General features: G+C 37.2%; 2 protein-coding genes and 1 long non-coding RNA gene across 6 annotated transcripts in view; 1 reads left to right on the top strand and 2 right to left on the bottom strand.

Annotated features, from left to right (window-relative positions):
* Positions 1 to 17,449, bottom strand: part of LOC126913793 (G-patch domain and KOW motifs-containing protein homolog 1-like) — a 60,363-nt gene that overhangs the window by 23,904 nt on the left and 19,010 nt on the right. The window lies entirely within an intron of this gene.
* Positions 39 to 2,323, top strand: LOC126913811 (uncharacterized). The gene is made up of 4 exons (XR_007709398.1): positions 39 to 172; positions 328 to 651; positions 868 to 1,227; positions 1,282 to 2,323. It is a non-coding gene; the product is annotated as an uncharacterized LOC126913811 (long non-coding RNA).
* LOC126929029 (katanin p60 ATPase-containing subunit A-like 2) lies at positions 4,284 to 8,072 on the bottom strand. Of its 2 annotated transcripts, XM_050745026.1 has the most exons (7): positions 7,399 to 8,072; positions 6,810 to 7,010; positions 6,450 to 6,699; positions 6,098 to 6,266; positions 5,928 to 6,040; positions 5,529 to 5,731; positions 4,284 to 5,371 (listed from the first exon to the last, which is right to left on the bottom strand). In XM_050745026.1, exons 2-7 carry the CDS (start codon positions 6,893 to 6,895, stop codon positions 4,987 to 4,989), a joined length of 1,206 nt encoding a protein of 401 aa, XP_050600983.1. In that variant the 5' UTR covers positions 6,896 to 7,010; positions 7,399 to 8,072; the 3' UTR covers positions 4,284 to 4,986. The 2 variants fall into 2 exon arrangements, with proteins under 2 accessions (XP_050600983.1, XP_050600984.1); XM_050745027.1 differs by lacking the exon at positions 7,399 to 8,072 and having other exon boundaries at positions 6,450 to 6,694; positions 6,810 to 6,968.

The raw sequence follows: 17,449 nt of genomic DNA, 5'->3' as shown, positions 1-17,449 counted from the left end.
AGATTTAAGCTTCTAATGGAGCATTTTAAACGTATAGAGTATACTATGAAGTAGAGTGCGGATCATTTTATATTCATAGAAAATTTGAATGTATGGAAATGTACCAAATGCTCATGATATGCAAAAATATGCAAAATATTCAAAGTAAACCAATCATCAAAAAGTTTAAAAGGTGAAACAAATTTCTTTAATAACACCTAGATTAATTTTTATTTGTTAACGATCTACATTCTACTACGCTTTTAATTCTACCCTAGTTTATGCACCATAGCGCATGACAGCGCTATTATGTCCTTTACAATTTATTCAAGATCATTCTATTTTCAGATCAGACTCTCTATTTTTCTTTTTGCATCCTGCAAATTACCGTATAGTGATGTAAAACGAAAGCTATTGCTCGTTAAAATTTGACGTACTTTTGTTTTCATGAAAATATACATATGTTGAATTAAATAAACTAAACTATTGATAATCACATTGAAAGTATATATATTTATATATAACTTAGATTTCACAGATTTGGATTCGATATTGAAGTACTTCTTATGTATTAACGAAGAAGATAAAACATACTAATACAAGCATAATTCAACTGAGCGATTATGATAATGTTAATGCGCATCTCCGAACGTGCAGAGGATAAATGAGCAGGTAAGTTGCTCCCATCACTTTCTCCTTTGTTTCATGCAACTGTAACTCTTAGAATGTAATGTATAAATGTATATAACTATCCTTAACCGCATTGACGAAATGATGATAGACACAATTACTTGTTTGTCAGTTGAAGATCTTTTCTTTCCTCTTACTACATATTTATGTACTCTTAACTTGTCTTTTTAGCAATACTATCGCTCGTTTGTTCTACAGTTTTCAGAATTCTACCTTTTAGCGTTCTACACACGATCGGAGCGTAAATGTGCCCGTAGTCTGCCTGTTCCTATAAGCTACTTTAAACGATCATCTTTGATTGTGTTGGCTCGTAGATCATAGAGGAAGCCATTTACCTATCTTTCGGAACAAGAACTACAGTTAAAAACAGCGACCAATTGAGAACGGTAGTTAAGTCCGCGAGTAGAGGGGTGAGCGTGTTTTAGCGGCGACAACAGCACACGGTATGCAGATACGAAGCCGGGGTAAACCGGCAAGCCGTAGTTCACGGACCGTAGTAAGCGTGGTAACTCTGAACAGTCAACGACATTTGAAAGCCGGCCGCGCTCTGGAATTCAGGTAAATTTACCTCTTTTTCGTCTTAAATTTTCATTGACATTTCTCTGCTTATAGATTATTATACGGTTAGAAATGACATATTTTTGGAGATATCGAGGAATGGTACTTTTAAGTAATTTTGATTTTCATCACTCATAAATTGAACCGAGGAAATTCCATCAATTTATTTACCGGCTGTTAAAAAGTTTTAATGAAATGGGACAAATGGTAATTAGTTGCGAAAATAAGGACAGTTGTGCCAGAGTTACAGTGTTTGCCTTTAATTTCAATTAACTGTACAGCCTGAACGTGGAGATTTTGTTCCTATGTAAATGATGAGATATACGACACACTGGACTGGTTTCTCGATAGTTAACATCTAAATGGTTAAATTAGGGAATGCTTTAACAAAGTTGATTCAAACATTTGATGAAAAACCCATAATTTACCTTTCTTAGAAATAGTCTTATACTCTTACATATCTTTTATACATTTTTCTTATATATAGAAATCTAACATTTATCAAATATGTGACAATTTCTACTGCAATCAAACATCTTATTTACTCTACGTAATGAAGCTAAGTTTAATTAACTTTCCTCAGTATCTTACATCACCAGTCACGCTCTCGATCCCGCTAGCTAGGCAATAAATCATCAAAAGTCGAGTTACAATTACGTTCTTATCCTACTTCAGAGCCCCTCACCTATCCGTTATCCAATTTCCTCTTCGAAATCCCATCGTGAAACCGACAATTAACTACTGTTCATCAGCATACGTACAGTTGACGGAATCGACATAATGAGACAGCGGAGTTAAATGTTAAAAAGTTTGCATTGTTTATAATTTGAATGGCGTAAGGGAAAATAAGATGTTTGATTCGCCTAAGATCGTTTCATCCTGTATGGCACCAACATTTCATAAAATATTATATAACACAATTTGGAAAACAGGGTTGAGAATCATAGTGGTGTAAGTTAGGCCATTGCCAGTTTTCATCAAATAATCTTCTGTGTTTATTACCGTAAAAATAGATTACATCTGTTCAAACCGTGGAAACAGAAATGGTAGAGAATAAAGTTACGACTTAATCGGTTCTGAAACCAAAGGGAAGATATGTTTTAGAGTAAAAATGAATTCAAACATTCGGAATTACGACTTAAACCACTATGACATTGAATTTGTCGTATGAAACCTACGCGTTGGGGAACGTGTTGAGGATGTCCCGAAACGTAGTTACAAATTAAGACAGGTCCGCGAGGCTAACTGTAAAAGAGCGAGCGTAACTGTGCGGAGTCGATGTTAACGGAGAAGATCTTCCTGCCGAAGATTTGTTCCGCTATGTCTAGACGTTCTATCCTTTGTTTCCTCGTTGCATTTTTTTACTTTCATTTTATCGCCACGAACAATGTTGCTCGTCGTGCTCTTAACCGTGCAACAGTCGGACAAAAACCCGTTCTACCTCGTATATAGCGTTCTGTTCGACACGGTCCACGAACTTACGGACAGATTTTTCGCGATTAAAAGAACAAGATAAGACAATTTCACGGTGATCTCATTGTTGTATATGTATACGGAAGTCCCATGGTTGTCGAAGTTTGTGCAGTAATTCTTCTTTCTCTTTCTCTTTTAATTAACGTTTTTTGCAGAAGAATGACCGTGGTGTGGAACATGATTGATGTTGATGGTGTAGTAATGGGCGGTGATGCTTCAAACGTATATAATACACTTGAGTTGTATCAAGCATGTTTTTACAACTTTGAGTCGGTTTTACGTGTTCTCATGTTATTGTAACGATTAAGTTACCATAAATATAGCAGTTTTCCCAATGGATCCACGCGTCGAGAGAAGCCATATCACGTAAAACATACATTTCCGTATAATGTTGTACAAATAACAGTCTAAGAAGAGTAAACACTCTTTATTACGATCATACATGTATATTGAAAATATAGCGATCGTTGCAACGTTATGAAAAATTATTGCAATGAAAAATTTTGACGGTGGATACGTATCGTTAGCAGATGATTCACAAGTTTCGAATCGTCTGACGGTACTGGTGCGTTGAACTTTCAGTGGTTGCGCGCGTACGCGTGTCGAGTCGAATTCTAGTTCGATTTCGCTATGGTAAATGTAATCGAGTGAACAATCGCGCTACCGGGTCTACGCGTAGTCCGGAACTCGGCGCATAATGCCGCGGAAACGGGCATTACAGGTCATTCAGAAGTTACGTCTCATAAATTAAAATACATAGAAGAATGGCAATTACATTCTCCTTTTTATTATTTATATTCTATTATTAGAACACGTATCATTTTTCAAAATTTTCCTTGTAATCTACAATTGTTTATGTTATCTTCCTATTGATCATCGACTTTGTCATTTGCATGTCTCATTTTCCTCGTGTTCGGCATTTCAATATCAGGGAACGAATTTGTATCTTCTACATGAAATCATCTCTTTAATTTCAGATAGACGAATATGCGGCTGCTTCTGTTCCAAATATCTCCGTTACTGTGCCTGTTGACGGAAATCGGCGCGGCTGGGATCGGTAAAGCATGGCAGATCCTGCCATACGCGACCGATTCCTGGAATCACCCATCATGGCCACGGCTCGACTCTTCCGCGTTCGAAGTTCGCAGCGTGAGCGGGATTGGTCATCTCAATCCCTTGTTTAATTGTTGATTTTTTTAAATCTTTGTTTATTAATTCCAGATTTTTTACATATTTTTTTTTTACATGATTTTCTTCCAGAATAAACGCTGAATTCTGATTGTAGGGTGGTACAGGCAAAAGTACCGATACGCGACGGTACGACATAGCCATGCATTATTACATTTTTTTTCTTTTTTTTTTTTAAGATTATTATTGTAACTTAAATTTAAGCCGCTGTTACGCTGTGCTTATGTGCGATATTTTAATTTATGTCCTGAAAGCCTGGACGCAAAAACAGGACAGTTCGTTAGCGTAGGAGGGAACTTCTTCGTTAGACTGAACTCTGTTGATTGACTATTGAAAGCGCAAAGCGTAATAAGTTATAGTAATTCTTTTGCACGAGATTAAATAATTCAAGAGCGTTATTTTTTAGTATTGATTATTTATTTTAAACATTGAAATTTACAATAAACATTTAGAATTTACAACAGAATTTGGCTAATAATTCAGTTGTATGAGAAAAATTTCAAGACAATTATCGATACATAATCCGACATCGCATTTTCTGCATTCTCTTATTTTTCTCACAAACAACACATTTTCTTCTCGATAATTAGATGCGACTGTCCTCGAAACAGGTAGACAATTATAACGAGACATTATTGGCATTTGCTTACTGCCGTTACTAAGGAATACATTCATATTTATCTCACATAAATGTAATAGTATTACTTCTACTTGATCGGAAAAATCGACAAACGCGTATATCTGTCCTTAGGCCATGCGGAATACTTGCAAAAAACGCATATATGTGTTCTGAGTCTACACCCATAGCTTTCGCCCGGCGCATATACGCGCCCATACATGCGTTAATAAGATAAGAGGAAATAAAAGACAGATTATCGATAAAATACACTAACACATATGTAATACGTGGATATATTACCACTCAGATTACACATATTATATATTATAAGGGAATACGTATACCACGTATACATATATGTAGAACGAACATTTCAAACTTGTTTATAGCGCGTGCGCACACATACATGCACGCACACGAACAATTTTTCGAACGATAATTATATTAATGATATATATTATGATAACCATTTATATTTTTTAAAATATGTTCTTATGGCATACATATTTATTCCGCGCTTTATATCTATCCACATCCGTGACTGTAGGTGACATTGTTTTTAACAATTTTGCTATTATTTCATAATTCTTTAATTCATATTTCAAAGTCGTAACAGATGTTTCTTTTTTTTCAAGTTTTTCCCACATTGGACTTATTTCTAGCAGCCATGCTTGCTTACAAAGCAATTTTATATCCGCGCAAGAATATTTTTCAGTAGATTTTATTATGTGGGTTACAATATCCATATTCTCTAATAACTGGTTGCTAAGGTATAATTTGAACATATCGAGTCGAGTAACTTCATTTGGTAATGATACGTATATTTTCTTTTCGAGGCGTCTGTGTAAAGCTGCATCAATGTCCCTAATAATATATTTACAATAAATATTATTGTTCTGTTATATTAATAATAACGAAGGAATATTCCGAACAACACAATAATTAAGATTAAGATAATGAATAATTATGATATTAAGATATTTTCTACTTAGAAAACATTGAAATAGCGTGATATACATACCAAGGGCAATTAGTTGCAGCCAAAAGAACTACATTAGAATTTTCGTTAGATACTAATCCATCCAATCTAGAAAGAAGTTCTGATCTGAATCTCTTTGCAGGTTCAGACAATGTACAGTTTACTCCTTTATTTGTGCCTATCCAGTCAATCTCGTCGATAAAAATAATTGTAGGCGAATAATTATAGGCAAGTTCAAATAAAACCTGTTCAGTTTAACAAATGTATTTATTATTTATTAAATATTATATTCAAAATTCCTTAAATTCATTGTTTCATCACGAACGTAATATCATTTCGTTTTCCAAACAACTATTCTATTTATATATGAATGACGACAAATAAAAACAAATCTTTTTAAACCTAGAATCTCTTCTTCATAGACAAAGGAAATCAACTTACACGGATATACTTCTCGGAATCGCCTCTCCATTTGCTCACCAATGAGCTGGCCGTTATGTTAAAAAAGGTGCATTGGCATTCTGTTGCGACTGCCTTCGCCAACATCGTCTTCCCTATTTCGTAATTGATTGTAAACATGTACGGGAATGAAAGAAATACGAGTATCTTACCTGTACCAGGTGGTCCGTATAGCAGAATACCTTTCCAGGGAGAAAATGGGCCATTAAAAAAGATAGGGTACTTAAGGGGATACACAATGGCCTCCTTAATAGCAGATTTACATTCCTCTAGGCCTACAATGTTGTCCCAATATACATTTAATTTTGTCAGTATGATTTCCTGCGACAATACAAAGATGAAATGGCGCATAATCTCCGTATTAATTTCCGTAAGTGTTATGTAATTCGTTATTTAAAGCTTTACTGAAATCCCTGCGTCATTGATATACAGTGGATTGTTTATCGATAGGTATTTTATTTTTAAAAAGCTTTACAATACGTATATTAATCGAAAATAACTTACGCATGAAATGTCTTCAGCAATCTTCCGCAATTCCGGATTGTCTATATAAAGCTTCCGAGCCCGTTGCGATATCTTTGATTGCGTGGATTGTTCCATTGAGACGTTAAATAGCTCTTCTGATGAAGCTCCATCGCTTTCATTGGCGAAAATTGGTGTCACTGTCATTGCGAGATTAATATCATCCGTAGCGTCACCCGTCATCTTCTGTTGTACATTCCTCCCTTTCACAGACTCACTTCTCGTTTCTTTGCTAACAGATTTGACACGTTTTACTACTTCTTCGAAGATTGAATGATATTGTAATCGATACGTTGAATACGTTGAGAACGTTGAATAGTGTTAAATAATTTAAATTCTTACACTTTGTTCGCATTTGTCATTTCCCTCGTCTTTATTTCCTTTTCAGTTATTTTCTTGCACAATATAGGATATTTTTGGAATTTCATCTTGTAATAATTTTCATATTCTGTAAGAATAATTTCCAAATCGACGTTGTCGCAGACTCGATATTTCCGAGGTAGACGAGCTTCCCGGATTAATACATCGCTAATGTCTACATATCTAAAAAATATAATTTTTAATTCATTGAACAAATTTTATGCTATGAGTACACACTATACGATAATCATCAATTAACTGTTTTATTTCTAGGTAAGACAGACAAAAAGAATGTACTGTCTATTTATTATTATATAAATCCTCGGCGATAATATTTTGCCTTCTGCTTTTTAATTTCCAATTTTTAAAGTTTGAATTTATATATATTTTCATTTATAACTAGTTAATCTACGTTATCGATTGAGTTATTCTATAACTACTGAGTTACCGATGTCGATTTTCAAATTTTGGTTCCTTCCCCTCTTTCCGCACTAATTTCTATTTCGATTGGTCACCGATATTATTCGAAAAAATTGCAACTAAGAAGATATCTAAATTGCAATGTACTCACCCATTGCGTCCCAAATAATCACATATAAGGTACAATATGTTCCGATTACGTTCCGAAGTACGACTCTCCTCCTAATGCGACATTTATTTTTTTTATTATTAACAATAATTATTAATAATATAAAGATTTTCATGCAATTTTCTGTTACATTGCGAGTTTAATCAATTTGTTACACATAATTTTGTTATCTACCATCTTGATACGTGCAAAGATAAATCTTAATGATATATAATACAGCGTAAATGGTTATAAATAATTAATTATTGACAATAATTATAAGAATTATCGAAAGAAAAAATCATAGATACTATGTGCGAGTGTAAAATATCACAAAAAATGAACAACAATTGTGAAAAACGCAATATGGCAAATCAATGACAAAACACACTCATGACTGTCATGGAAGTTCCAAAGTCTAAAATCTAGAATATTCCTTACCTCTTTTCGCAAATTATAAGATATCTTATTTGTGGTACCTTGCAGCGATAAATCACCGTTCATTGTGATAGTTTTAAATGTGATAATGATATCCTTGTATTGACTATCGTTTTTCGATAGTTACGAGAATTTTCGTTTATTACTTTGAGACAATCCGTCACTTCCTTTCTCTTATAAAGTTTCCCTTCAACTCCGTTGAAAACTGAGCATCAAACAGGAGACGAACGATTTGTTGTCATGGCGATGTTGGTTCACGCATAAGCAGGGTGCGAATATAATGATGGAATAGTCGAGTCCTGTCTACTGTATAGTAAGATGGATGCGACATGGAAATAGAAAGAGAAGGCTGTATATAGGCATTTCCTGTCCTTGTTTAATCAGGCATGCACACTAGTGGACACTGACGGCGCTCGTTTACCGTTGTTACATATTTCCGGTACAAGTACGCGGGCATTAGAGAAGGACGGAACGGTCTCTCTCTTTAGCCCTATATCGCGTTTTTAGTTCGCTCACGCGCTCTGTACTTATATCTGTCGGACGCACGTCAGGATTGGGGGTGGGGGTGTTCGGTGAATCTTCGTTGGAATTAGCCATAGGTGCGGTGTAACAATGGTTGAGTTTATTGACACAAATTAGGGAGATTTACAGCGTCGATAGATAATCGCAAGGTTTCGATATTCGCGGCACTATGACAATGGTCTCGGCTCCGGCAACGTTTCCGCGGTCAACGGATACTGGACTTTACCCTTCGTTTGCGTCTAAGTTACACTATATGTTAGAGCACGGGGGCAATTATTTCGTATACGAAAGACAGGTCGATTACTGATGAGATCGCACTAGAGAGTGACTCTCCGTCGCGGTGACGCTGTCGAAGAAAACTATGATGGGTGTGCCTAAGGGCACGAGATCATCGGATTCGCGGAGAAAAGTCTTCGCTCGAAGGGTGAGGGAAATTGACGTTGCTGTTAATTGGTCAATTTCCATGTTGGTGGTTAGAGAAAGATATTAGCTGTCCTTGGGGAAAGTTGCTAGCGAGAAGCGTCGTTCGTGGAAGGATAGATTTCTCTTATCTTCCCGTAGTCGGGGCACAGGCCATTTGTCTATTTGAGAGACTTTGTGTAATTGAAATTTAATATTCGTAGCGGGTCCTCGCCCAGCTAAACATATACTGTGAAGATGCGTTGGCATCTGGCAATCGTCTTACCCGAAGGACAAAGTCTGCGTGTGGCGAGCCACGGGACAGAAATCGTTGAAATGTTTACCGTCGTGCCCCGTCCCAAGTATTTCTTTTAAGGAAAGCTATAGAGTTACTTCATGCCTCTGTTAGATAAAACGTTCATCCCTTGACCGCGACTACGTTCGGCGACCGGTTGTCACCTCGAGCCCGAGCTCACTATCATAAATTTCGAATAAGTACAGTCGGATCGAATTACAACAGTTTCTTAGTGCGGCTATGATGAAATCTGGATTACAGCGCTAAGGGGGTCCTCCCATCGCTCCAAAGGGGAGGCTCCGGTGTTCTTTCATCTCCGACATATCTATTACATTCCCACCATAAGCAGCGGCCGTGCCAGTGACTTACAAAAGTTTCGAACTCGCGGACGTTTAATCACGTTCCCTACTCCGAAAGGGTAAGTACAAAGTTGCTCGTCTCAGTACTCTTGTTAGAAGTTTTATCATATTTTTCATTTCGTGGCTACAAGTTTTTCCAGGAAATTCTTATCGTTTTACAAGGGCTGTGGGGCACAATGACGTCAGCTATCGATCATATACGCGAATTTGTTGTAAATTAATTAGGAGAATATCTGGAGTTCTTTATCGTTGTCAGCTGTAAAATATTAGAATTTTTCATTTATAATTGTCATATTTTCGACTCTTCCGTTGCCAAGACCATCTTGAAAGATTTTTGGTATGTTCCATCACCCTTGTTAAAAGTGTGCCCATTGGTTAGATATATTGATTTTAAAAACCAATACGTATATCAAGTTTATTATCTCACAGAAACAAAGAAATTCGTTTTATTAACGAATTTTCGATGTTTCTTCTCAATTTCCTTTAGTATCGAACGAAGAACATTATCTGATCAAACGTTTCATCGTTCAAGTAAGGTTCACCTTCTTTAATGTCAATGATTTTGAGATATGTTATTAAGCTCCAAATTCTAAGCAATCTTCTATATATGTACATATAATTGTGTATTATATATATATGTCGGAGATGAAAGAATACTGGAACCTTCCCTTCGGAACTTTGGGAAGACCCCTAGTATTGTAATTTGGTTTTCACCATAGCCGAATTAAGAAACTGTTGTCATTCGATTCGACTGTACTTATTTGAGATTTATGATAGTGAGCTCGGGCTCGAGGCGACAACCAGTCGCCGAACGTAGTCGCGGTCAAGGGATGAACGTTTTGTCTAACAAAGGCATGAAGTAACCCTATAGCTCTCCTTAAAAGAAATACTTAGGACGGGGCACGACGGTAAGCATTTCAACGATTTCTGTCCCGTGGCTCGCCACACGCAGACTCTATTCTTTGAGTAAGATGATTACCAGATGTCGACGCGTCTCCACAGTACATGTTCAGCTAGCCCGAGGACCTGCTATAAATCTTAAGGTCTGTTTAACTAAAGTCCTTCAAACCGACAAACAGTCCTCGTCCCAACTACGAGAAAATAGGAGAAATCTATTTTTCTCACCAACGACGCTTCCTCTTCTCGAACTTTCTCTTAAGGGCGGCTAGCACCCTTCCCTAACCACCAACATGGAAATTGACCAATTAACAGTAACGCCAATTTCCCTCACTTTCCGAATGAAGGCTTTTCTCCACGAATCCGATGATTTCGTGCCCTTGGGCACACCCATCATAGTTTTCCTCGACAGCGTTACCGTGATGGAGAACCACTCTCCGGTACGATCTCAAAGACGATTCAAGTAACTCTCAGATACGTAGTGATTGCCTCGTGCATTAATATTGAGTACAACTTAGACGCTGAGGAAAAGTAGAGTCCGTCATCCCCTTGACCGCGGATTCGTTAGTGAGCCTAGGATCATTGTCATTAGCTTCTCGAGTACCTAATTATCCGATTACTTGTCCAATTCCATCATAGTCATATTTGCACTAGTAAATATCTCCTTTATTGCATAATGATCACGTCTAGCGCCAATAGGGATTCGTTTCACGCCCTCAACCCTAACTCAAATGTTAACGCCGACCCGACATATATAACATACGTATAATAGCCAAAGTTCAACTCCCAAGTATACGCAAAGCTTTTATTTTCAATTTATGCGATACCACTATGTTTCATGAATTTATTTGTTAACGGTATTGAAACAAATACCAAGCAGAGGACGAACTATCCGTGAACTGTTTTGCCAACGAGTACGCTTCCAATATTTTCTGTTTGAGAAAACACGATCTAAGGGGGGGGGCAAAGCTTGATAATCTCGAAAGAATACAAGCATCAATTTCAAGCGCTTATAGGGAATCAAGCGGGCTTGTTAAGGTCGTAAGTTGGACAATTATCCCGTGTTAGGTTCAGTCAGCTTAGTCCTACACAAAATTGATCCAATCATGTGAAAACAAATGCATTCTGATTTTTGTCGCAGATATTTCTGGTCTACGCACTCCAGTGCCCACACAACAGTTATTTAAACAGCTGATTTTCCCCTATTCTAGAGCGACAACATCCCCTGATCTTTTACAACCATGAAGAACTCGTACTCGAAAATACTTGCAATGCTCATCTGCTTGCAGGTTATTTTTGTCACTTTCTTCCCGTCAGGGGCTGGTAAGTTGATACTGATTAATTATACCATCGAAATTCTATATAATGGCTACAAAAAATATTTGCATCATTACCCTCATTTCCTAACGAAGCGCGTCTTTTTACCAAGTTTTATATTTCATTTCATAGTATCAAATCTCTGTAGTTACACGAAAGTATTAAATGATAGGAAACTTGATATACACGAATTTAATTAATTAATAAGTTAGTCGATATACAGCCATTATTATTTCATGTGAAATATTACAACGTCAAAAACTTAACGTTCTTGTACGTACAGTATTAATCACAAATTGTAAGAATGTTTACTGATAAGCAAAATATTTAATATGGGAAACGCAGATCTATGGAAAGAGAATTCCTGACATTAGACAGGAATACGCGATTGCACGAAATATTTTATGGTATGTCTAACATGGAGAATATATGAGGCGAAGTACGAAAAATTGTCGAGTGGCAAAGATATTGACGCTGGTAATCGTTTTCAGTGGCTTTAGGAGAAAACTGTATTGATTTCGAAGGAGAAGTTATCTCACATGGACTGATGTATGTGCCGGGACCTTCGGTTTGCAGCCTCTGCGTCTGCTACCATTCGGAGCCAAAATGGTGCCAGGCTATCTTCTGTTCACCTCCTTTTGTAAGTATATGCTCATTCTAAGAGCAACCAGCTTAACACAACCATGAGAAACTAAAGTACACCGTTAACGCTTGCATGCTGGTCGTTAAAACACATGCTGCGCGAATAGGGTACACAGCGATTCATTTAACTCGCCTTGAATTAGTTTTAGAAAAACAAACATGGACAGGGATAATTTTTGTCACGAGCCGTTTAATTTATTCGTTCATTAGAACGAATTAATTTACACCTGCTGAGATCGCGATTGATGCGACAAATTCGAAATCTTGTTCCATATAAATATTTTTAAACAAGCACGTCGTAAGCTTTGTATATTTTTTAATCGCAACGAAACTGTTCAGAGAAATGCTGAAATTATTAATTAGAAAAGGAGATTTCTACGCATCGTTGTAAAAGTGTCAGGGAAAATATTCGTGAAACAGTTACGTTGTTACAAGTTCTACAAGAAGAAATATTGAAAATCACGTTCCACTTATTCAGTTGCACGTGTAAAAGGTATCTTGCGTTCGCGCAAAAAATCTCTGAAGGGTACATGCTTTATAATAATTGGAGTGTCGAAGTTGTTACGCGGATCGGCGTACACGTACCTTTTAATGAAACTAGGTTACTCATTCGTTATTCGTTCCTAATTTTCAGCTTCACGATTTTTACGCAATAAAATTTTATACACCTGTTCGGTTTATAAATGATTCAATTCAAATTTAACAGAATTAAAGTTGAAATAATCATTTGTACTTCGTTAAAAGGTTCTTTCAGCATCTCGTTTTAATATTTTTATTGGTAATATTTTGTTAATCGTTATATTTAAATGGAGTTTTTCAAAGGAGAGACATTTTAAGGTAGGAAATGGACATACATTTATAATAAGAATTCAGAAGAAAGAATATTTCATACAGAAAGAAATATTCCGTATGTATAAATAACTACGCTATGAATTTTATATGTATCGGATATTCCTTCTGGTTAATGTATCTGATGTTTTTTCACACGAGGTAGCGTATATTTGCATCTATATGTCTCTTCGTTTCTCAGTAGTAAAACTTAGCATTCATGCGGCTGATAAGTAGTTACGCACTGACAACGAGAAACATAAAATGAGTAAGAAGCATGAGACATTCTATAAGAAAAATAAAGTTGTTTTTATCTTTCATTGCATATTCGTCAGAATATTGTTAATAAATATTTAAGTTAAGAATTCAGTTGAAATAAATACATAGGATTATACATTTATTTATATATGTATCTATGAACGCATTTGACATAAAATTTTGATAACGACTAAAATTATATATTCTGATATTAAATTAATTTAATGAGAATAAAAAACTAATTTTTTTAAACAAGATTTTGTATAAAGTTATATTTATTAGGAAAAGTTCGTTCATCCCTTTATAACATGATAGGATTAGACTCATAGCTGTGTAAATCATTTCATGGAATAGTATATGTGTGCGTATGTGTTCTAAGTTTTTATTATAACAATGCTAAATGTACTAGGAGACGTTTTTAAAAATTCATAAATTTTTCTTCATCAAACATATCAATCGTTATATTGAAAAGTTAATTATCTTTTATTTGTTTCGAGCTGCACATTGATTGAGACATTCGTGTTGGTTATAATTGCGAATTTAACGCAACGAAGTTGTTTGAATCCCTTGCAAGCATGTAAATATATCGTCGAATTAATAGGTCAATTACTTGAGGTTGGAATTGAAAGAAAGGGAAAGGTGGAGGAGAAGTCTTGCGTTTGAATGCGGGACACTTTTAAAGCCCACAGTTCGCTGAAATTGCCAGAGAATTCAATTAAATGGCAAATTAAACCATTGAACTGAATCTGTTTCCAATCGCGAGCTTAGAAGTTCTATCCTTTGAATTTTTATATCAGTCAACTTTCTTTTTGTACGTACGGTAACGAATATAATTCATGAATTAATGAAGTATGTAATTGGATGAAAGTTCTTCCTCCTGGATTCAGTTTAGACTAAGAAAAATTATATAATAACGAAATTATTAATTTAAAATTGATAGAGTGTATAGTTTTTTTTTTTTTTTTTTTTTTTGCGTGAGGAGGGGAAAATGCTGTTACGCATACCCAGTGATCCGCATCACTGGGTTATGTGGGACTCGGGCGGATGTTGTTGCCATACCCACTAAAAACCCCTCCTCCTTTTTCCTTTGCTTTGAGGACAGACAACCCCGGTAAAACCTGTCGGCAGTCATCAGGGTTGTCCTTTCATGCCCCGTTGTATCTTCTTCGTCGGGCAGTTATTCTGTATATTCAGTATACTGTATATTCAGTATTGCTCTCGTCATCTTCTCAGCTAGTTCAGAATACTGGGCTGATCTCCTTCTGTGGTTCTTTGTTGTCTTGTATCTCTGCCTTCACTGCTCCGCGTAGTTGTTGTTGCTCTCGTTCTCCTCCTTACCTCCTTCAAGGCCTTCGCTGTCACCCTCCTGTGAGACATGACGGTCTTGCGAAATTGCCTGAATTTATCCCAGCTCTCGTTCTTGGCGGTCACCGTGGCGATCAGATTGTCCACGTCGCCAAGAGCGTTCTCCAGCTCAATCCTTCTGTCCGTTCACTTCGGGCACGTGAAGAGGGCGTGCTCTGCATCGTCGTTAGGGTGTGCACAGTCGAGACAGTTGCTGTCGCTGCTCTTGCCAATCCTCTTCCTATAGAAACCAAAACTCCTGTAGAGGTGAGCGTGTGTGCGTTATATATTTATTGGACGTGCGTGATAGTTGTAGTAGTTGGGCCTGGTCCGCTGTAATTGTCACTGGGAGCTGCAGATGTCGCTGCCGTCGTCCGACAGTATTTAGTGTCGAGTGGTGGTATTTGGCTTGTCGAGTGCCGTCACACTCCCATGCCCGGTTAACAGCTGCACGGTGTGATGATCGATGTCCATCTTCTTTTTGGTAAATAGCAGCGCACTCGGTATTAATTTCCTTGCGCCTCCAGTTCCTCCTTCAGCTCGTTGCCGTCATCCGCGCCGATCCTGGTCTTATGGATCTTGTTCCTCTCGTAAGTCTCTCCGAGCATCTTTATCTTTATGTAGATCGGGAGATTCCCGGTCAACACGCAAAGTGCAGCGTGGGAGACGGTACGGTATGCACAGGGCCGTTCGCTGTGTCCGTTTCAGCTTCTTCCTGTTCTTATCGGTATTCGCTAAGCTAATTCTTCTTTCTGAACCCATACTGCCTCCGATGGAACGGGTCCGTTCCGATGCATCTCTCGATGATCTTGTTAAAGCATTTTTCCCAGATCTTGCTCATGGCTGGGAGTATGCTTATCGGCCGGTACGCGTTAGGGAGACCGGGATCCTCTCCCGGCTTCCTTAGCAGTATTACTCTGACCGTCTTCCAGCAGTCTGGTTCCAGCTTGCTTCCAGCTCCTGCTTCCAGCAGTCCAGGAGTCTTCCATCGACTCCTGCAGCCTTCTTGGTGTTCATTCTTCCGGCGGCATCGACGACATCGCCTTCGCCGATGACGACGCTGAAGCTGATGTCTTCCTCTTCTTCGGTCTCTGCCTCTTCGCGGCCCTCGTAATGGGAGAGTCCGTGTCCCATGGTGAATAGCCTCTGTAGGACTGCTTCCACCATGTCGATCGGCATGTCGTTGGTTGGTTTCTTGCTTTTGCATCTCTTCATCACTGTGCGATAGGGTTTGCCTTCTTGCTTTTTTGTATGGATGGAAACGCGTTCCAAATGTAAAAGTAACGGAGTAATTAGCGATGCACGATCCCAGGCTGGTGAATATTTTTCCATCGGGAGAAGTCATGTCGAGCGATACAAGATTTATATGCTCGTTCTGCCAGTTATTTCAACGTCTGTTACGCGATAGAAAATGAACATAAATGAATAATAAATGTATTACAGCCATAAAGATTGCTTGATGTACGCCACCGTTTTTCCCCTATTTCTCCGATACAATTTTCCTTTTTTTTTCTTTGCCAAACACTTTACTAATCGGTACGTATTCGAATTATCCTCAATTATTCTCGGTTGTTTCCGTTTCCTTTGGATTTACATAAGTACTCGTTTGATGTACGTGCAGAGAGAGATAATAACTATTAACAGCTATAAAATAAGAAGCGAAGATACGTTGAAACTCGACTTCTAGATTCGCGAGACTTTGCAGAGCTTCGAAACTCTCGTGTTTCAAACCTAATAAAAAGTTGTAGAGGGAGAATTACATTGCGAGATCAGTTAAGGAAAATCGTATCGTTGTAATAGGATTATTTCAGCGAGGGAAATTCCGTGTTGCGTGTAACGCGTTGCAAAGCCATGAGCTTTTTTTCGGGTTAATATACATAATCGCCTTATCGAACTTTCCATCTAAACCGTTGCGCTCACACGTGAATTTTGCATTTCAATCTTCTTACTTGCAGTCCAGTCCAGTTTAGTGCGACTAAGCTAAATGTTTCAGCCCTTCCAGGTAGAATATGTTTTATAGAGAGACGTACAACTCTATGAAGGAGAGATCAATAAATTGGGTTATCTTTAAATCACTGACAATTATTTCATCGACACGATTTCACCGACAGCGAATTCATCGGCAATGTCTATCAAAGTTTATTTACCGATACACCGAGTGAAATCATCCACAATCATTTCACCAATATGCTTGCCACTACATGTTATCGTTGATTATATGTCTTTATTTACACATTCGTTTACGCGCATAACGAGATAAACGAAGAAACGAAAATGATATGTTGTCATGATGTATTGTTAAATTACTAATTAACACGAGTTATATATCTACCTACATGAAAGCTTCTAAATATCAAATATAATTCATGAAAGCACACAAGCTATTTTGCTATACACAAATAGAATTATAAGGAAATGTTACGTGCTAATGATTTAACGAAATCTATTCCTCTGTACATTCGACATTTCTGTATTATTACTTGTGTACTTTCTGCTCTTGTTTACGTCATGGGAAGTAAAAATACGTTAAGCGAATCAGCTAATCTATTTGAGCGATTCAATGGCTCGGTCTTCTCTTATTCGACTACCAAGTAGAAGATAAGTTCTTGGTTATATAACATTTTATAACATCCAAATTAACTTTTTTTTCATTTTCTTTTTCTTCCTTTTTCTTTTCTTCCTTTTCTTTCTTTTTTTTCCTTTTTCTTTTTTTTCCCATTTTCTTTTTCTTTTTTTATCCTTTCTCTTTTTCTTT

Source organism: Bombus affinis, chromosome 2 (genome assembly GCF_024516045.1).
Source record: "Bombus affinis isolate iyBomAffi1 chromosome 2, iyBomAffi1.2, whole genome shotgun sequence".
Taxonomy (NCBI): Eukaryota; Metazoa; Arthropoda; class Insecta; order Hymenoptera; family Apidae; genus Bombus; species Bombus affinis.
This window is presented reverse-complemented; position numbering and strand designations above follow the sequence as displayed.